Below are 20,492 nucleotides of genomic sequence, written 5' to 3'. Positions count from 1 at the left end.
TAATTGCAATAAAAATGCAACTATGAAATGCCAGAACAGGAGCATAGAATGGGCAGGATTGGAAGGGACCTCTGAAGATCACCTGGTCCAACCCCCTGTCGGGCAGGACCACCTAAAACACATTGCGCAGGATGGCATCCAGGTGGATTTTGGGTATCTCCAGAGAAGGAGACTCCACAGCCTCTCTGGACAACCTGTTCCAGTGCTCTGTCACCCTTACCATGACCAAAGCATCCCTAAAATACATTGAATTGGAGTATTACAAGTTCCACGTGCAGAGCACGTGCCATGAAATGTGCCTTTCTTGAAATTCCCTAGAATTCCCAATCAGAAACCCCCAAATCCAGTTAGTGTTAGACCAGTCCATGGATGTACACACATGAACCACACAGCCACGAGTACAGTATCTGGAGCAATACCACTGGCTATGAGCATTTTGACTGGGATTTCCACCTGTCCACTTACTGGTCGTCTGCTGCAGTGGATCAGTGTTTATGCGAGACGTAACAGCGGTTTTGCACTTCTGCAGACTCCAAGTAAGAGGCCAGCTAGTTGCATCATGCTACAAGAATGATGCTTTTATCAACACAGGGATGGCTTCAGTCACATTTATCACGCAATCTCTCATACAATCTCTCATAAAACACCTGTGCTGCTATTTGTCGAGTAATCCTGAAAAACAGTGCACTTCCATTGATTTATTAATAAATGTTTACAGATAAATATTTTTGACTTCTCAAGGAAAAAAAAGAAAACACAGCCTGAGGTGCCCAGAGCCAAGGACACCCCTCCTGTGGATCTGCGCTATGTGATCTCATGCAAGTCCTCTGCCTCAGCAGTTTTGGTTCCCCCCCTGCAAACAAGGGTGCTAACAGCACACACAGCACAGCGCTTCAACACCTACAGCAGAAAATTTAGCTACTTCATCTAGTTATCATCATACAGGAAACAAAACATTATTTCTAACCATTCTTCACTGCACTGTGCCAGAATCATTTCACAGTGCCGAGCTAATGACTGAGCTGTAGTGAGTCACTGGGGATGTCATGAAAAGGCCTCTGCTCCGAAGATGAGTTGTCTGCCTTTTGGAGAACCGTTGTATTTCAATGTGGTCGTGACAAAACAGAGACCTTTAAAACGTATCTCAACGCTTTGCCTAACATTTGTTAGTTTTAGTGTGAATAGGTACAGAGGCTTATAAATTCTTACTAAAATATTACTACATTTCTTTGTGTTAGGATGAAAAAATGTTTTCTACTAGGAAATCCCCTGCATTGATTCTCAAGACAACAAAATGTGTGGGTTCCTTTTCTAGGGAAGAGGATCCCAACAGGTTGGTGTAAACACCAAAATTGCCTTAAGATAACGTATCCAATGGAGACTTTCCATCAAACAATTCTTAGAAATCCAGTCCTGACCCAGAGAGTCCCTTGTGCTCATTAAAACTGCGTGCCAATGTCTTCTTCAGTAACACAGGTGATTCATTTCTTTCTTATTATTTGTCTTTCCTAATCATAGGTATGTGAATTATCAATTACACTTAGTGGTTAATTGCCCTTCATAAAGATAGCTTTCTATTTTAAATTAGGCAGTTAATATATTGTAACTAATAGCATCCACTTGTACATTATAAATATATCTTCATTGATTGGAGCAGTGAATGTGAGATTCGCTCACAAGTTAATGAAGCAATTGAGTGAAGAAGTGCAGGGTGTACCCAGGGAATAATTATTGTTAATGAATTATGATGTGACCTTCTCAGAACAATGAACAATTGGTGTGACAGTGAGATGACAGTATTCCACATCTGTTATTCAAAACACGGTTTCAGCTGTAGTTAAAAAGCAAAGCAATGTAATTTGGATACATAAACTTTAACAAAGTGTGCTGTGGTTAAAAAAATCTTATTCCAAAGGCAAAGCCTATCTCCACGCTCTTAGGCAAAAAATCCCACAATTCATGATTGTCTGAAAACAGACATTTGTTGAAGAAGAATCTATTCTCTCTCTCCTTTCAAAGGTCAATTAAATGAATTCAGGAACAACACTAACCATTGAGTTGTACAGACAAATAAATGTGCCCTCACACGTCATCTTGGTGAAAGCAAAGAGTGTGTTTTCCTATACTACTATAATTTAACTCCCTTTTCAGAATTTTAGATGAAAACCACAGTTATACTTCTGAAAGGCATGTCCAAAGTGGAAGCAGTTGAACGTATCCCAGACTGCTTCAAGCCTTAGTGACCACCAGCAATTGTCACCTCAAAAAATGAGCTCAGTAAATTAGTCATACCAAGTAAGGTCTAGAAAAAATTCAGCTAAGTTGGTCAGAAAATCGTTCTTTGGCTGAAACAACTCTGAATAGTACCCTGGAACACTAAACAAAAGAAAATCAAAAAAAACTCCTTACTCTACAAAGAAGAGTTATTTCTACAAAAATACCTTTTCAATGAAAACTCACCTGTGCTTTCAAAGTTGGAATCTCTGAAAAAAAAAACACAAAACCCTCTGCTAGCTTTCTGCCAAATCCTTACACAACAGTTGCACCCGCTGGTAACTGCATGATTACACAGACGCCAGGACCAGTCCATCCCTCAGTGCTCAGCACACAGACCGTGACCAGAGCCCACAGGCCACTGCTGTCAGCAAACAACCATTAACTCGGAGCTTAAAGAAACAGGGAGAGCATTGAACGACAGCTCTGCATGGGGGAAATCCTGGATCCACTCACATTTATAGCAAAACTCTCCTTCAGTTTTCATTGCCAGGCTTTGCCCCAGGAGAAGCTGAAAGAGACAGCCTGAAGGTCTGTCTAGCAGAAATGAGATGCCTTGCAAAGCGAGTCAGTTCTTCACAGCAAGCCCTGAGCTTCTGAGGTGGCGCAGCAACCGGTGTGCATGGTGTAAGACACGGATGAGCAGGTCACTGCAACGCCTAGTGCTAGATTGTGCTAGATTGTGGGGAAGCTGGGAAAAAAAGTACAAATCTGTGATGTGATGACTTATTTGGTAAGTAGATACCTGCAAGTACAGAGGAATGAGATAACAGCAGACGAAGTACCTAAGAGAGATTCTGCCCAGATCCCCAGGGTTACAGTTAGCAGCAGCACCACAGCAGAATGGCAGGCACATTCTGTGAACCCTGTCAACGCGGCCTTCAACAGCCTCCATACCTCACAGCTGCAATCCAGATCCCAGAAGTCCCCAAAATCAATCCTAATCAGGGTGCAAGCCGAGCACGTACACGGCAGTGCTTCACCCCGTGCTGCTGAGGCCCATGGACACGCCGGTGCCTCTGGGCAGGCCCCATATGCCCGTCATGGCACCGCTCCCACGAGCAGAGCAGGCACGAGGCCGCACGGCGAGGCTGTACCACCACATGGGCGCTGAGCAAAGCAGCCCACAGAACTTCCAGGCCCCAAATCGTAAACAGGCAGAACTAAAACCCCAACAGGTGGCTCAGGAGAGGTTCTCCTAAGCCTCACCACAGGAGGGATTTAAACCCGCTCCGTACTGAAACAACCATTTGGTCGCCCACACAATCCCTAAATCTGGAACTGGGGGCTCCCGCTCAGCGCCAGGCACACCGTGAGGGCACAGAGGTAGGAGATACGGAGATGAGGTTTTTAATTTCAGCCCAGCACCATCCCTCACGCCGCGCCAGCTCTTTGAACTGACCTTTACCTCATCCTGCCGGAGCGGGACAAGACGCTGAGTGACAATGTCCCACAGTGCAATTACCGTGCGTCAGATGAGCCGGTCCCTTACAAATCACCTCGAACTTTACACATCTGCTGGCTGTCAGCATCTGCCAGGTTCACTCACCCGAAAATAATGAAAAAACTCTCATTATTGTTCCATAACAGGTAAAGTGTTAGGACAATTATTAGACATCCTGGCTGACCTTGTGCAGACAACCAACTGCCCTTGCCAACCTTTACGGGCAGACTTTGGGCATATAAAACACAAAAGCCGTTCTTTTAGGCAACGCAGAGGTTGTGACACCAGCAGGAAGAGAAACAGCCCTAGGATCCAGACTGAAAGCCATCACTCCTTACATTCATGTTGTCTTGCAAATGGCAGAAGAAACTAAGGATGTGGCGTGAGGCTAAACTTCAGACTTCCCCTCGCTGACCACCCGCCCCGTGTCGCAGCCAGGGTTTGTCCCACCAGGAGGGCTGGGCAGCAGCCAGCAGGCTCCTGTGCACACAGGCAGGGTGGCAGAAAGCCACGTCCTGCAAGAGGCAGCAGCCTGAGCCCGGCAACTGGATTTGGTGTTGTACAACGGGTTTGGAGGGGTGCAGGTTGTGAGATTTCAGGAACTGGCTTTCTATCTTGCCTTTAGTTGTTCAGAGGTTTTTTAGTTTGAGAGAAAAGAAAGCGTACTGAGTGCTGGTGCTCTTCGACTCTTCGCATGCACAAATACCTGTGTTCTTCCGTGTGAACCTGTCACCACTAACACCATCCCAGACACAAGGGAAAACAACAGCACCAGACAGCTACTTGAGAACAAGCAACAAACTAAAACCAGAACTCATGCAGGAATGCCCTCCGCATGGGCCAGGGTGCTGGTGCTGCAGGTACAACATCTCCTGTCCAGGGAACTTTCTGTTTTAGTTGCTAAGTTGGGAAACCTCCTGAACAATATTATTTTTTAAAGCAATCTCCCCTTTCTAAAAAACATAATGAAGTAATGAATTGAGTTTTCCAAAGCAAAAAAAAAAAAAAGGCAAAGCAGAGAGCTGAGGAAAATCTGGGTTAACTGAGCGTTGCCTTGATCTAAGTTCTTAGACAGCGCTACAAGGAAATACTCAGTTTGCCTCTGCTATTGACATACACCAGTGTCTACTACTCAAATGCCATGGCTGTCCAGGAATGCTCTCAGGAACCCAGATCATACTTTATAGCCCATCCATACCACTGATTCCAGAGCCACTGACACCAGGTCTATAAAAAATCCCCCCCATGATCATTTTTAAGCAGCTAAAAAGGAATGATTTCCTTGAGTGCTGGCTGTTGACCATTCTTACTGGCAGCATTTGATTAGATTTTAATAATTGAATCATATGTAAAGACTCATTTAGAAAGAACACCATTGGTACCTGGTATAGCCAAGCTCACTAAAACTCCTGATCTCTGGTGGTCCACCTTTCTGCTCCACATTGCGATGCTGGCCTTACAAATCCTTATGCATTGCATTTTTTGGCCCAGCTCCCCTTGCATTTCTGTGTCTGAAACACATCTCTACGTTTGCCATCTTATGAGCACAATTTCCTCCCCAGGTCCATGTGGCTCGCCTCTCCATATAAAGTAGATAATTTGGAGGGAACCCAAAGAAGGGATTAAAAAGGGATTAAGAAATAGAAGGGCATTACCTTTGAACAGGAATGAAGGCAGATTAATAGGTGCATCAGAAGAAGCCAAAAGAGAGGCAAACGTTACTTAAGGGCACCATTAAAAAACTAAAGTCTCTGGAAACTCCAGCTGGAGACACTGCTTGAAAAAAATTAAACCATTGAATTGGTATTCGACGTAAAATTGAAAAGACTACCAACGCCTTTATTTATTTAATACTGATTTTGTAAAAGTAGAAGGAGATACAGAAACTCCCATATCACAGCAGACACAAAGTCCATCTTGTCCAAAACTCTCCACAAAGGCTGCCTTTTTGATGCATAGAACTACAGCTGGATACCAGAATTAGTGAATGAGTTACTTGATACTATAAATCATATTCCACCTGCCTGAACAGAAGGGCACTGATGTGTAGACAACAATATGCCACAACAGTGAAATTTAGAAATAGGTGAAATTAGAATTAAGAAATAATTTGAAGGGAATCTGTAGGAAGGAAGCACAGACCGAAATATAATCAAATGCATACAAGATGCATTTAACTGCCATGGATTCCTAAGGTAGCTTAAAGTATTCCAACCAGCAGACCCAGATTACAACCACACTGCAGGAACTGAATGAGGGCTCCTATGTCATCTTACAGTGGCTGGCTGGTTATTGCACCATACCTACACAATCTTGTAACAAAAGTAAACTGGTAGACTTAAAATACTTGGTAATTCTCCACTTTGGAGTTGTGAAGAAAAAAAAAAATCAGTTTTTTGGGGTTCAGATAGCATGAACAGGTCTGGAATACATTCATTTGCAGTAAGCAAAACATTTTCGTGGACATTAATCATACTCCAATAGCTTTAACTCTTTGCCAAAAGCAGTTATTTTGCCTCTGAAGCCACTAACTATTTCAATAAAAGCCCAGTCAAAACCAAGCTATCTTCATCATACTTTTACTCAGTATACAAATATCATCTGTAAATAACTGATTCTATGCCTAGAAAAAAAAAGAAATTGTCAAATGGTTTCATTTAGCTTATTTTATTTTATTTTATCAATAAAGAATTCACTCTCACGTGCTTTGCACACTACTTTAGAAAGTGCCATACTATTTCATGGCAATAGCTCAAAGAGCAAACTGCATTCCAGCAAATTTAGTGTGATTTTAATCTGGAAGTGATCCACTGTTAATGATACAAACACATGCAGGTATAAGCTGCCCCAAGGCAAGGAAAACACAGCTGATCTTCGTTAGATAGCCGCAGAATCTCTCGGCTGACTTTTGCACCTTCCGCTGCACTTGGAAGCAGCAGCAGAGCTAAGAACTACTCCTTCCAGCTCATCACCTGCAAAGACAGCATGCAATTTTAATGAAGACCTTTAGGCCTAAGTACGGGTGATATTGGTGAGGATATGCAAAGAATGGGGCTGGATTCTTAAGACTCCAGACTGAGTTCGCCAAACATGAAAGACAGGGAAAAAATAAATAAATCAAACAATACGGCAGTGGTAAACTGAGACAAGGCTCAAGTTCTAAAGCACAGAGTGAGGCAAAGGGCTGCTTATCCACTCCAGGATTAATTGGTATTTATATGAGGTGGTAGAAGAACAAGTGCCGTTACTCAGTGGGTATCACAGTAATATCTTCTATTATTCTTTATTGGTAAATATTTGTATGCCACATAATTGTGCTGATGGACAGTAAATAGCTGAAGACCCCAGAGGTTAATGATGTTTAAACTCCAAAAGTGCAAGCACTTATTCATGCAATTTCCACAGGCAGCACTTGCTTGGAGTATCTACATCTTCGGGGACAGGTATTTTTAAAATAATAATGAACACTGCTGATTAGGGAAGAAAACACAGGTTTGGAAAGTCCAGTGCACTAAGAAACCTGGGGCCACAGACTGCTGTGGGGCTACGAACAACTTTACAACCACTGAGGATCCATTCCTGGCTCTGCTTCTGGCTCTGCCAGTGAACAGCTGCACGGCTACACAGAACTTTTTCATCCTTTTGTGTCTCTGCGGCTTCATCTAGAAAGGGCGGGTGATAACACTCAGCCTCCTTTGGGATCCGTGGATAAAATCTGCTAACAGAATTAAGCATAAAGACAAGTGAATGGATATTTACCCCAGAGTTTGTACAGTTTATTTGAAAGCCTCTTTCTAGGACTCCTTTGCCGCTGCGTGTAGCAAACGTGGAAACTTTGCACGTCTGCAGCACACTAAGCCATGCTTGGGTTACCTTCTGTTGCAACAAAGATTTCTTACTCCTGGTCCCACACATCCTTCAGATGGCTCTTTGTAAACCCACAACTGTCCCACCCGAACCCCCGCACGCTGAATTGCTTTACAGTCCCCGTTCCGCTTGTTCTCCTCACAATCTTCGCCTTGTTCGCCTCTCCAGGTACCTCGTTTTAACACGGCTGTCCAGCTGCTCCACAGCCTCCCTGTGCCCCGGATTTCCGCTGCTCTTTTCAAGAGCCGGTGGAAGGCTGTGCTCGCAGATGCACAATCCTGGCCGAACAACAGGATGTTGTAAATGTCCAACCACTGCGTGCTTTTCATATGGATATGCTAATGGGCACGCTATCAGCACACAGCTGTAAATGCAAATAACAGAGCTCAGGCTGGGCATCTTTTATGGATGTTTAACCACCTTCTGTCTTGTAAGAGACCAGCTCCCTACTATTTGGGAGATAAAAAGCGAATAGCTCACCTCATGTCAAGGCTGTGTAAATCAATTAAGACAACAAGAGCACGGCGCAGAGGCACTGTTAAGGCTGGCTCCAACAGAAGTCTTTAAGTCACCGATGGGCTCTCTCATCTGCTACAAACACCACCGCGGTGTCTGCCAGCCATCCGCACACGCTCGGAAGAGACATGCTTCATTCAACTCTTACAAGGATTTAAAAAAATAAATAAATAACAACAACTAATGTACGCCACAGCAAGCTAAACAATCAAGAAATGCTGTGGGTTATAAGTTTTAAAGGGCCAATTTATCTTATCACGCAATTTTTGAGTTTTCTAGTCCCCTACAACTCCATTTTCCCCACTCAAAATTAAAAGCAGCAGTCCCCAGTGAGTTCAGTGGCATTTTTGATACCCTGGATTCTGGGTTAAAACTCTGGTGCTAATGTCCTTAGCCACAAGGGTGCCTATCTGCCATGGTTTGGCCAAGTATTCAGGAGGATCCGGATCCACTGTAGTGCTGCTTAAAAGCAGAAGGACATCTGCTTTGTACAACAAATCCTTCTATGGCTCATCCTTTTGGCCTCTGATTCACCAGCTTCCTTCCAGTGTATGTTGAATCCTAAAGTATTCCGTGGGTAAAAATTATCAGAGATGCAGGTACATTAGTGAGAAATGAAGCACTCCTGGTTTTCATTGCAAGTAATACCAACTTGCATAGTGACTACTGACCTATTCCTTCAGGGGATCTCTAAGGTACAGACAGTATTACTGAATGACATCTTGATCAGGGCGTTTCAGAGTCCATCAGCTTCTTTCATGGTTGTTCCACTCCATCTGACTGTACTGCTAGCTAAAAACAAAAACAAATGAGAGAAGCGACCGCCTGCAGCCATGCTAAATATAAAGCAGACCAAATTCTGCTGGCAAAAATTACACTGCTACTTTCTCAAACACGAACTGAAATCACTGCATAGCAGAATTTGGCAGAAAACAAGAAAAATAATGCAGCAAATATAGTTTTAGAAGAGCTGAAATGACTTCAGTCCTATGAAGCCAACAGCAAATGAAAATATTTACTTATGTTTTTTTATTGGTGCATAGTATACATTGTTACATGAAGTTAATTGCTGTAATAGTGTGGGAGATGATGCAGGAAGACAATCTGAAGGCAACAGGTCAGCCGTCTCTTTATGAGAGTCCATATCCAGAGTGTGAATTATCAAAATGGTATTTAAGAGTTATACCAGACATTTAGAATAGATATGCACTAAGAAATTTTAGATGTATCTCTTCACAAAAGATCACATCAATCTGAATTAGTTATAAACTTCCTAGCTATCTGCATTTATGACCTTCTAATTGATACAAAAATGCATTAATTAAAAGAGAGCCACTTTTAGGTTTGATCCATTTGCACGAAACCACCGAGCTGTACTATGACGCAGACACGCATATAAATGATCAACTGGTAATGGGATAATGAGCAAATAAAGATTTTAAATGGTGCAAGCTAGAACAATTAGCAACCTAATAGGCAGATAAATAAGGCTGCTTGACTTACCCAAGGAAAATGATTATTCTTAACCACTTACATTGAATGACCCGAACAAAATACACTTTTTTTTCCTCCTTCCTGGTGCTTTTCAGTACTCACTCGTGTTGTCCCAGAGATAGGACCTCTCATTGATTCAAACCTTCTAGGAGCCCCTACATGCTTAACTACCCCGTTCCCAGCACGCTCCCTAAGAAATAAGCCCTGTGCTTGGAGCTGCATTGCCAGGCAGGATGGTGGCACAGGGCTGCACACGAGGGCACCGTGCTGTCCCCATCCCCGCTCACCAAACCCTGCCCAAACGAACGCAGCTCTCCTCTCCCAGCATCTCCCAGCCCTCCTTGAAGGTGCCCTGAAGCCCTGGCCGCATCAGGCAAGCAGACAGGTCGAATTAGCTGCTGAGATGCAGAACCCCCTAAAAGCAATAAGGGCTAGACGCTTCCAGTATTTCATGAGAAAGCCATTAATATCTTGCATTTAGCCCAAGGCCAGAGCTTTCCTGTTGTTTCAACAGCACATTTCTGGCATTGCCCTGAGTTAAACTGCAGTTTATGTTGCCTCCATATGGGAAGTTTCAGCAAATGCAGTGACAGTTAGTAAATAACAGTCTGCAACCTGACCAAAAATAAAGTTTAAAAACCCAGGAGAAACAAACAATATGTCAAAAACATCTGGGGATCTGTGATACAGATGTTATTAAGTACGTCCTGGTTTATAAAGAAATGATCTGCTCGCAGACAGTAATTATACGGCTGTTGTTATTTATGTTTATTATGGCCATGCCTGAATGCCTCAGCTACAATCAGGGCTGCCCTGTGCTAAACACTGCACAAACTCAGCCCAAGAGAGAGGCCCCCAAAGCGCTTACAGTCTAAAGAAACAAAAATATAAAACCCCCATTTCACCAAGGGGGCAATGAGCCACAGGGCAACAAAATCATTTTATCACAGGCATGCAGAAAGTTTCTGGCAGAAGGAACCAAGCAGCTTCTCTGCAAGACAAAGGATGCTGCAGATGATGGAGAAAATAAAGCAAAATTAATCTGTGGCTCTGGCACCCTTACTGAAGGGTTGTGGGCACGTGTGCCCCTCCTCTGCCTGAGCAGGTGTTGCTGAACACGCAGCCTTGACCAGCCACAGCCTCCTGCATGGGTGACTCGAGCCCACGGCAGCTTTCTGCCTGTGCACGTCCCATTTGTTGTGCTACAGCAAGCTTTGGGACCCCCTTCTTCAGCCTGCGGAGGGGAACCACCGCAGCACCCAGGAGCCCAGCAAAATAAGCAGAAAGTGCCACTCAACGAGACATGACAGAGTGCTGTCACAGGGAGGTGATAGGATGCTGCACGAGGGAGAGCAGGAGCTCCTTCATGGGCAGGCTGTTGGCTGCAGCAGCATGGAAACAACGTCACTGGGAGTATTTGAGCGAGATGAGAAGGGAAACCAGGTTAAGTTTAACCCTGGCAGAGGTCGCATCCAGAACCACCTACCTCTTTACAGTCAGCAAACAGGCTGCCCTATGCTTCAGGGGATACAAAAGCTTTTATTTTACTACCACCTTTTTCTTCTAGGATCCATTCTGAATCCAGCACCTGTAGCACGGCTACAGAAAAACATGAGGACAGAAACCACGCTGTGATGTTGTGTACAGAGAACACAGAGGAATGGAGACAGAAGCAACTCATGGAAAACCCACAAAACACAGGATTCTAATACTAGGTCTTTACAAAAGCAACTTTTTCCCCTTCCTAGTATCACCAACTTCACTGCTCACCTGCTAGCCTTCCCAACACCGCTGCTCCCTCCGAGGCTGCTGGTGCCAGCGGAGCGCCACAGCGGGGCTGCGGAGCCTCAACAAACCTTAAACTTGCCTCAAACGCTGCTTTCTGGCAGTGCTGCAAAATCTGACTGTGCAGAAGAAAACAGAAGATTCGCCCATTTGTACTGCATGTGCCTGCTTCGTATATTTCATGGAATGTGAACAGGGGTCTAATAAAAATGCAAAAGCTGCAAAGACTCCTCGTATTATCAGTGCATCTGGGCCTTTGCCAGTTCTGACTTGTCCATCCCAGTTCCAGCATTTAGGTACATGCTCAACTACATTCACGTGAGTATTTTTAGTGATTTCAACATTTCTCGCTGTTCCTTTTCCTGCTGGATCAAGCACTCATCACAGGTGTGTTGGTGCAAGGTGGTCCCAGGGCACACGAGCCTTAGAAGCTCTTGCCAATCGCACTGTCAACATTTAAACGCTGTTTAGTGTTTAAAAAACACCTTGCCGGCCCCGGGCCGTGCAGTGGTGCTTTAGGGCCGGCTCTCGGAGCCTGCCGGCGGCGGCAGGCGCGGAGCTCGCCTCACGCTGCCGCAGCCCCGCCGGGCCCCGCGGCGCTCAGCACCCGCCTCCCCCGTCCCGCAGCTCCCGCCACGGCCCGCGGCCGGCCCGGCAGGGCCCCGCTTACTTCCGCACCGCCTCCGCCGAGCCGGCGATGGGCGCCCCGCCGCCGCCGCCGCCGCTGTCGTAGAGCACCCCGCTGATATCCAGCAGCAACCCCCGCACCCCCCGTGCCCAGGCCGCCATCTTGGCGCCACCATCTTGGGCCGCCATCTTGGCGCCGCCATCTTGGCCCCGCCTCAGCCCGCCCCGGGGGCCGCCGGGCAATGGAGTCCCCTGTTGGAGCCCGGTTTCGTGGCTTTTCTTGCGTTTTTGGTGTCTTTGGAGGCGTCCCAGGCCTTCCTGGGGGCACCCTGGGCTTTGCCCCGGTCTGTCTGTGGGGAAGGGGCGGCAAGACCCGAGCCTCCCTTGGCAGAGCTCCCCTTCCACAGGGAGGCGCGAGGTGAGACCCCCGAGGGCTGCGGCTGAGCGCCTCAGAGCCCCCACACGTCTAACACCGAGCAAAGCCGGTCCCCAGGGCACCCCGCTGCTCCACAGACGGTCTGTTGGCCCACCAAGCCGCACAAGGCCAGGTCCCCAAGGCGAAAGCATGATCAGCGCTGTGCCTGCCCCAGTGGTGCCGCCTCACGTCTGCCCCGCGCCCCACAGGAGCACCAAGAACAATAATTGTCATTTCGTGGGCAGAACCGAACCGATCGCCTCTGTTTTCCCATCAGTGATAAGATTCTATCAGCGGTGTTCCAGCTTTGCAGACAATACTGTTTTCTCCCTTGATAAAGTCCGAATGCCGCCTTATTGCTAATACTATCAATAGCGTGCCGTGACACGCGGAATACATCAGGAGCTGTGCTGGAATTACAGTCCAGTTTGTTTTAAGAAAAGCAGAGGAGCCTTGGCAGCATTGATTTGCATCATCGCGTCTGGAATAGCCTTTGGCTTCTCCTTAAAGATAATATCTAAACTGTGAAATTCATTAAATAGACCCAGAAATGGATCAGGTTATTTAAAACAACATCACTAATAGTGCAATATCTCAGCTGTCTACGCTGATAGTGAACATTGTCTTGGATAGTGTTATCAGTCCAGGACACCCGCTATGAATATTGATCCGCAGCTTGTTACAGCCATCACTTGCCGTCAGGACAGGTCAGGGTTGAAACCCACCTAGCATCAAAGCAATTTAAAGACAGCACTCAGCCTGAATTTTAATGCTCGAGCTGGAAAACAGACCAACTTCAAACAGACTGCTAAAACCAATCCATGAACGTGTGCCTTTTCTGTGTGCCTTTCCATGGGCATGTATGTTTGTAGGTCAGCCTCTATGCACGTGTTAACCTGATGATATTTGAAGAAGATGTCTGCTAGCTCACAAATTAATCCCAACACTACAATTTACCTTCTAAGCTCTTGCAGTAGCAATAGCTCAAACAGAAATATTTGCAGTCTCACACAGATCAGATTATATTTTTTCTTACAAATAAGAAAAATTTCCAGTGCTTCAAAGGCTAACGAGCATCCTTAAAACAAAGTGAGCCACACACCTATTTACCATATCACAATACCTACGATTTTTCCACGTAGTTTGAAGCCAGCACTGTGGCAAACGAAAAGAATCTGGTTTCAAAAATATGAACAGGATATGCATCAAGATTTCACACCCATTTTCTTTATTTGGCATCCCTTTTGAGGTACGCTGTCCAGAAACTGTAACTGTTCCCCTCCCCTTCCCTCTCCTTCTGCACCTCAGGTAACGCTGAATGCACAAGTAACACTGCGCCAGCACACAGCAGAGTGCTTTCCAGCTCCCCACCAGCTTCATTTTCATGCAGGATGCATCCCCAAAACTAAGCTCTATCGGTGTGCAGCTTCAGCGCGTGAACTCCCCAAGACAGGGATCCCTTCTCTTCTCAATCTGTGTGCTGTCCCGTGCCAGAGGCCAGTGCTGAATGGGTCTTTGGATGCTGCCACCATGTAATTGACCAGAGTAGCTATTTGCAATCGCATCTCCCTGCACATCTTCATCTCCTCTCCCAGCTCCCCATTACCCTAATTCCTATGCACTTGCAGTGACAAACAGAAAGCCCAGTTCTGCTCTCTTTACTCCCGTTCTGCGGCACCTGTTCCCATTGAGCTATGCCTTATTTTTACCTCGAAAGGAACTGACAGCGCCCCTTTGAAGACTGGCGGACGCGTTCATTTCAGGGAGCTGAAACTGAGACATCTGCAAATATGAAAAGGGCCACAGCCTTCATCTCCTCCTCAAGTAAAAGCAGGAGAAGCAGCACATTCCCACAGACAGACAGACAGACAGAAGGAACGCTACCTTCCCATGCCTCTCCCTGCTGAACAATGCCCTTGTCCACCCCTCGCCCTGATTCACAGGGCCAACAGAAAGCAGAAATGCAAAGGAGAGGGAGCGGCATCCCCCTTGAAAGCTACAAAAGTACAGAAATACATTGCCAGCAAGTTTCTAACAAATGTGGGTGACCAGAAGTGGTCGAGGTCCAGGGACTGGAGCAGGGTGGAGAGACCTGACCTGCTGCTGCCAGTCCTATACCAGATAACGGATCAAAGGCAACAGGGCACGCTCCCAGCGCAGGCACGCCTCGGTTTCCCTGCCCACGCCAGGGCTGAACTGCAGGATTTAGGGCCGAGAGCCTGACCCAGGCAGCCCCGAGCTGACCCCAAGAAAGCGAAGGAAGATGCTCGGGGGCCGGACGTCACCTTCGCGCCCCCAGCCGAGCCATCCGGCGGAGGGGCTCTCCCCTACCCCCGGCCCTCCCGCGACCCCCGGGGGCTCTCGCGGGGGGCTGTCCCCAGGCGCGGGGCTCCCCCCGCTCCCCCCGGAGCCCCTCGGCGGGGGAGGGCGGCGCTCGCTGCGCCCCCGCGGAGCTCCGCGCGGCCGGCGGCGGGGAGGGGGCGCGGGGCCGCGTGCCAATGGCTGCGCTGCCCCCTCCTCTGCCCCCACCCCGCCGCCGGCCCCTCCGCCCGGCTTCTCCTCCCCGCCGCTCTCGCTCCGAGCCTCCAGCGCCCCGCCGGCGGCTCCGGGAGGAGGCGGCGGCGGCGGCGGCGGCTCCGCGGCAGCGCTGCCGCCCGCGGGTCCCCGGCGGAGCGGAGCGGGGGATGCCGGAATGCCCGGACGGCGGGGCCAAGGAGCCCCCCGTCCCGCATAGGATCTCCTTCTCCATCCTAGACATCCTGGATCCCCAGAAGTTCACCCGGCGAAACCAGGCGGCCGCGGGGAGCGGGGGCGAGCAGGAGAAAAGTTTGGCGAGAGTTGAAGTGGGAACGGGCGCTGCTCGCCACGGGAGCGGCTGGGATAAGCTCGAGGCGGACGGTAGGAACGCGCTCGAGTTTCTCTCGGCGGCGCCGGCGGGGCGAGCAGGTGGCGGGGCCGGGCCGAGCATCCCCCGAGCCCGGCCCCGCTGCGGGGTGGGTGGGGAGGGCGGCGGGGGTCTTGGGGGGGGGGGGGGGGGGGGGCGGGGGGCGCCTGCCGCCGCCTCGGGGTCCCGGCGCTGGGAAGGAACAAGCTCCGGCCCCGCCGGTTCCAGCCGGGACCCCCCCGCTGCACCCCGAGCGAGGAGGGGGCGTCCCGGGGCGTCCCGAATCGCCCCCGAGCGGCCGCGGCTTCAGGCGGAGCCCCCCCGGCTCCCGGCAGCGCAGCCCCCCGAGCCCTTACCGGGGCCGGGAGGGGGGTCCCGAGCCCCGGCCCGATCCCGGTCCCCGGCCCGATCCCCTCCGCTGTCCCTGCCGGCCCCCGGGGATTTCTCAGCCCGTCCCCGGCGGAGGATGCCTCAGCTCCCATTGATCGATATCCTATTACTGACTCCCGCCTATCTCCCGCCCGCAGCTTGCAGGTGCCTACTTCAAACCTCCTTCCCCCGGCCTGATCCTAATATTGTTCGATTAAAACTTACCTTTAATAGATGACATCTATCGATCCGGCCCTCGCAAATCTGAAACTCCATTAGCACGGAGATTGGGGGGGGGGGGGGGGGGGGAGGGGAGGAGGAGAGCGGGGAGGGGATTTATTTCGCTTCAGAAGGGGACTTTAATAACTTCTCTTTTAATTGGTAAGCAATCCATACCCACACCTCTCCCCATGACCCCCCCAGCAAACGAGACGGCGCCGGGCGGGCTCCATCCCCCCCACCTCCCCGGTCCCCCCGGCAGCGCCCGTCCCCGCCGGGTCCCGTCGGGGGGGCGCAGGGGAGGCTGCCCACCCCCGGCGCTCCCCCCTGACGAGCTCCGCCATCTCCCCGCAGATGCGGAGAGCGGAGCCGAGGCAGCGGCCGAGGAGGGCCCGGGAGCTGCCTGCACGACCCCCGGCCCCGCTCCCGGTCCCGCAGCCCCGGAGGAACCGGGCTCGCCGCGGGGCGGGCGGCGGCGCCGAGCCGAACCGAGCTGCGCCAAACCCCGGCGAGCCCGGACGGCTTTCACCTACGAGCAGCTGGTGGCCCTGGAGAACAAATTCCGGGCCACCCGGTACCTGTCGGTGTGCGAGCGCCTCAACCTGGCGCTGTCGCTCAGCCTCACCGAGACGCAGGTGAAGATCTGGTTCCAGAACCGCCGCACCAAGTGGAAGAAGCAGCACCCGGCCCCCGACGGCTCGGCCGCCCCAGCGCCCCCCAGCACCGCCGCCCGCGGCCCCCCGAGCCCCCCGGCGCGCCCCGCCGCGCCCCCCGGCCGGACTCTGCCCCCCTTTGCCGCCGCCGAGCTCCTCTTCCCGGCCGCCTCGCCCTTCCCGCTGGCCGCCGGCCCCTTCGCCCCCTTCCTGGGGCCCGCGTACCTCGGGCCCTTCTACGGCCCGCACCTCTGAGGTCTCCTACGGCCCGCACCTCGGGGGTGCCACCGCCGCCGGGCTCCTGAGCGCGCTCCCGATGCACTTGGAGGCGTTGGGATGGAGCTGGCGAGCCTCTAGCCACGTGCCGGTAACCTCCAGAGCCTTCTCCAAGCTTCTTTTTAAACCGTTCCTCGTCGCCGCGTGGCTTGCCGGCGCATGCCTCGGAGCTGGAGCGCCCAGGAGCTGCGACGCTCGCCACCACCGCCGGGACCCCGCTGCCTCCCATCCGGCTCCCGGGGATGCGAGCGAGCGAGCGAGCCAAGACGGCCCCAAGCCTCTGCTGTTGCCCCCGGACCCGGCGGAGCTCCGTGTGCCCCACTTTTTTACACCACTTCACCCGTCGGACCTGAAAACTGCGAGGCGTGCACTCGGTACCCTGCCGAGGAGGGGGTTTTCTTTTGGCTGGAGGGGCAGGGAACCGCAGCGCCGTGCCAGCGGGCGAGGAGCGCAAAGTCTGCTCGGTCAGTGGGAAGGTATTCGATTGCTGCTAATATGCGTCGCCCCTCTGCCTTTCTTTTCAGTCCATTCCCGTTGACTTCAAAGGGTTTAGAGGAGACGTCTAAAGATCGCTCCTCTCGCAGAGAACGGGTGTTCCTGTAAGAACAGCGTTAGCGCCAAATGAGGCAGAAACGAAAACATAAATCAGAGAAAATGATTACATTATTCATTTCTTTAAAAACGGGGCATTTGTGGTAGAAAATAAGTAAAACGCAGAATCTCCCGCATGCAGAGACCTATTTTCCATAACAGAGAAACACATGCTTTTTCTTTTTTCCTTTTTGGAGCATTTCTCAGAAAGGAAAATCATATTTCATCTTCATCGTTACAAGCAGCGGAATGAAAAGGAATTCTGGCTGGGGGCTGATCCCTCCCCGAGCGGCCGGGAAGTAATTGGGTTTAAAAAAAATCCGTCTCGCGCGGTTTCGCAAATTATTGCAACACGCCGCTCCGGAGTGTATCCCCTCGGTCTCACCATGCTTTAAAGTACACATTGGCTCTCCAACCAAAAATCTTAGCTCGTAAATCCTATCCATCTCTTCTTGTGTTTGTCTAAATAAAAAGGTTTGTTTGTTTGTTTGTTTTTTAAATTATTCAGCGTTGAAATGTTTTTCATTGTGCTCAGACAAAGCGCTGTCTGCCCCGTGGGCGGGTGTCCAGGCACCCAGTTCCTTGGGGTGGGGTGGCGAGAGGGGCTCCCTGGGACCCCCTGCCAGCAGCAGCACCCTTAAGTTTTTGGGGCTGAGGCAGGAGCCCCAAAAAAACAGTCCTGGGGCCGGCTCACCCAAGTCGCCACAGCCGTCTTGCCAGCCCGAAGAGGAGGCAGCCGGCGTCTTCCCAATTACATGGATTGCTACTAATGAAACCTGAGGTTTGCTTCAGGTCGTGACTTTGGAAGGCATAACTACTGCAGGAATGTACTTACTTGCAGGTTAGTTAAAGTAACTTTTTAACTCTAATTGGACTTCAGTTGGAGTTGCAAAAGCCGGGCTCATTACGGCGGCGCAGCACGCACCCGGCGCTGCCCGCTTGCCGGCCAAAGATCCAGCAGTCGCGGCCGGCCGAGGCGTCGGGGTGCAACGCTGCCAGCGGCCCCGTGTCTGGCCAACAGACCTCCAACAGGAGCCCAAGTCCCACAGGAAGAGAAGGGTCCAGCAGGTCCTCTGGTCCGCGCTCTTCGCCACAGGTTCGGGGTGACCAGACCTAAATCCTCTTGGTGGCCTTCTACTTGCGATGCTCATCGCTGCGCTCGCAGAGCTCAGCTCGTGGGTTCACTGCGAGGCGTTCCCAGAGCACCAGGCAGTTGGTCACCTGTACTGAAATCTTGGGGGGAAATGCCCCGAGCCCTGGCATTCGTCATACAATGAGTTTTCTTCCTTAACAAGTGTAGTTTGTAGCAAAACTAGAGAGCATTACAAATACAAACGCAAACGGCATGAATTGATGTGCAGTCCTGCTGTTCGTAAGCCTTCTCAAGGCTCTGTGGTTTGCCAGCAGTTTTGTCTTTGGCACAACACCGTTAGCTTTATGGGAAATGCGAATGCTTGATTCCTGTGCAGGAAAAGGCAGCCTTTCCCACCACTCCATTTAGTCATCTCCATTGATCTGGATCAAAGAAAAGTTTTACAATTAATTTCAGAGAACATATCGATGCCCGTTCCCACTTTGTATTACCTGCACCTCTGCGCTGGAAGAGTGGGGCATGGCAATGGGACCGAGGCCCTCGTGGCACCAACCCCAGGCCACCAAAACTCTTCTGGGCAAGGGCGCATGAGCTGCTCGCACCCCCCCCTCCTCCTGCACCTCTGGCTTCCAGTTGGAGACGTGGCGACTGGCCACTTGGTACTGCTGTGTTGCAAAACTCAGCCCTGGAAATAGCCATTGCTGTCAACCGTTGCATTGTCAGGATTATGCTAGTCGCACCAGTCATACTTCTGGAAATGCCCCACTGAGTATCCATTATCTCTAGCCGTTCTGAATACAGAGTTGTAAAATATTTTCAGGCACAGGCATAAATTGACTTTACTCACAGCTGAATATAGATGCTAAAAGGAATCACAGGAAAATCCCATGTGTAAAGAGCAAAAAATCGCATCTATATCAAATTAAAAGGGTTTTGAATTAAAATGCTCTGGAGAAAAGAGGAAAGTTAGGAGCCTTATTCCCCTCGTGTCGCCTGTAGGAGCAGCATCGGCAGTGAGGCACGGACAGCCAGCTGCTGGGGACACCTGGGGCACGCAGCCTGTGCAGAGCCTTGCAATGCGACTCATACAACGTTCATATTTGACCCACAAAATAATAAAAAAAAATGTTTTGTACCTTCTATCTGCACAGGCCACAAAAATATTAGTGGTCCAAGGCCCACAAAAGCACTTTGGCAATAACTTCATTTAAGCTAATAATGAAAGAAGTGCACAGGGGAGTCCCACGGCATCAAAGCTAGGGGAATGTTGGAAATGGTGATTGAACTGGACTTGTAGATCTGTATCAACAGCAACAACAACAACACCTCATACAGATGGGTTTAAAAGTCGTAAGAATACACCAAACAATTAGATATACTGAGGACCTGAAAATAGAATCTAGGTATTGAAAGGCTAGTGAGCAAGCATTTTTCGTGAAGAAAATCAGTATTTATTGTGTAATAGAAGACTTTGGAAAATTAAAGTTTAGTTCCCTCCCTCCTCCCTCCCTCCCTCTCTCCCTCTCCCTCTCTCTCATATCATTAGCTACGATCAAATAATAAGCATTATAACCAACGAGCTATGTATGCACAGGTTCCCGAGCTGAGGATAGATTTGAAATTCCACCTGTGGATTTTTTTCTGACTGACTTCACACAGGGTGCGTAGGGCGGGCAGGGGCAGCCCTAACAAGGGCCCAGCAGGCTCAGCGGCCTTGTGCTGCTTCCTTCTGGCAGAGCAGCTCCCACAAGAGAAGCTGGTCCCTGGGTTTCTGTTGTCCTGGTGTCCTTTATCCCCTGCCTTATGGGCCCCAGATAGGTACAGCTGGGCCGAGCTAGCTCCTTGTGCTCCCCGCGGAAGGCGCCCACTAGAAAGATCCGCAGTGGGAAGTGTTTCATGAAAGCGTTTCATAAAGCACCTCAGATCCCACGGCTGGCGGCCTGCCGGTTGTACAGCACGTTCAGAGAGGCGATGAAAGGCGAGGT

At 50.0% G+C, this 20,492-nt stretch overlaps 2 protein-coding genes across 10 annotated transcripts in view; one reads left to right on the top strand and one right to left on the bottom strand.

The window, feature by feature from the left end:
• LOC121073346 (phospholysine phosphohistidine inorganic pyrophosphate phosphatase) overlaps window positions 1–12,211 on the bottom strand; it is a 171,285-nt gene extending 159,074 nt beyond the window's left edge. For 8 of the 9 annotated variants that reach the window (XR_005821641.1, XM_040564183.1, XM_040564186.1 and 5 more), the window contains exon 1: window positions 12,051–12,211. Coding sequence is in view for 8 of the 9 variants with exons in the window: in XM_040564183.1 (XP_040420117.1) it covers window positions 12,051–12,196 (146 nt within the window). In the remaining variant the exon portion in view is untranslated. Of the gene's footprint in view, window positions 1–2,730; window positions 2,966–12,050 lie in introns of all 9 variants that reach the window. The other variant, XM_040564190.1, reaches the window with a different exon arrangement.
• Window positions 12,212–13,079: 868 nt separating this feature from the next.
• On the top strand, window positions 13,080–17,855 carry NKX1-2 (NK1 homeobox 2). The gene is made up of 3 exons (XM_040564060.1): window positions 13,080–13,129; window positions 14,833–15,320; window positions 16,249–17,855. Exons 1-3 carry the CDS (start codon window positions 13,080–13,082, stop codon window positions 16,800–16,802), a joined length of 1,092 nt encoding a protein of 363 aa, XP_040419994.1. The 3' UTR covers window positions 16,803–17,855.
• Window positions 17,856–20,492: the final 2,637 nt, after the last annotated feature.

This window comes from Cygnus olor, chromosome 7 (genome assembly GCF_009769625.2).
Source record: "Cygnus olor isolate bCygOlo1 chromosome 7, bCygOlo1.pri.v2, whole genome shotgun sequence".
NCBI classification, from domain to species: Eukaryota; Metazoa; Chordata; class Aves; order Anseriformes; family Anatidae; genus Cygnus; species Cygnus olor.
Note: the sequence above shows the minus strand (reverse complement) of the source record. Positions and strands in the feature narration are given on the sequence as shown.

Bases quoted from the DNA above. Each gene is read 5' to 3' on its own strand.
- NKX1-2 (XM_040564060.1), top strand. From the start codon at position 13,080: ATGAATATTGATCCGCAGCTTGTTACAGCCATCACTTGCCGTCAGGAC. The intron at 13,130-14,832 runs GTCAGGGTTGAA...CTCCCCCCGGAG, and splicing joins ATCACTTGCCGTCAGGACAG to CCCCTCGGCGGGGGAGGGCG. The intron at 15,321-16,248 runs GTAGGAACGCGC...ATCTCCCCGCAG, and splicing joins GGATAAGCTCGAGGCGGACG to ATGCGGAGAGCGGAGCCGAG.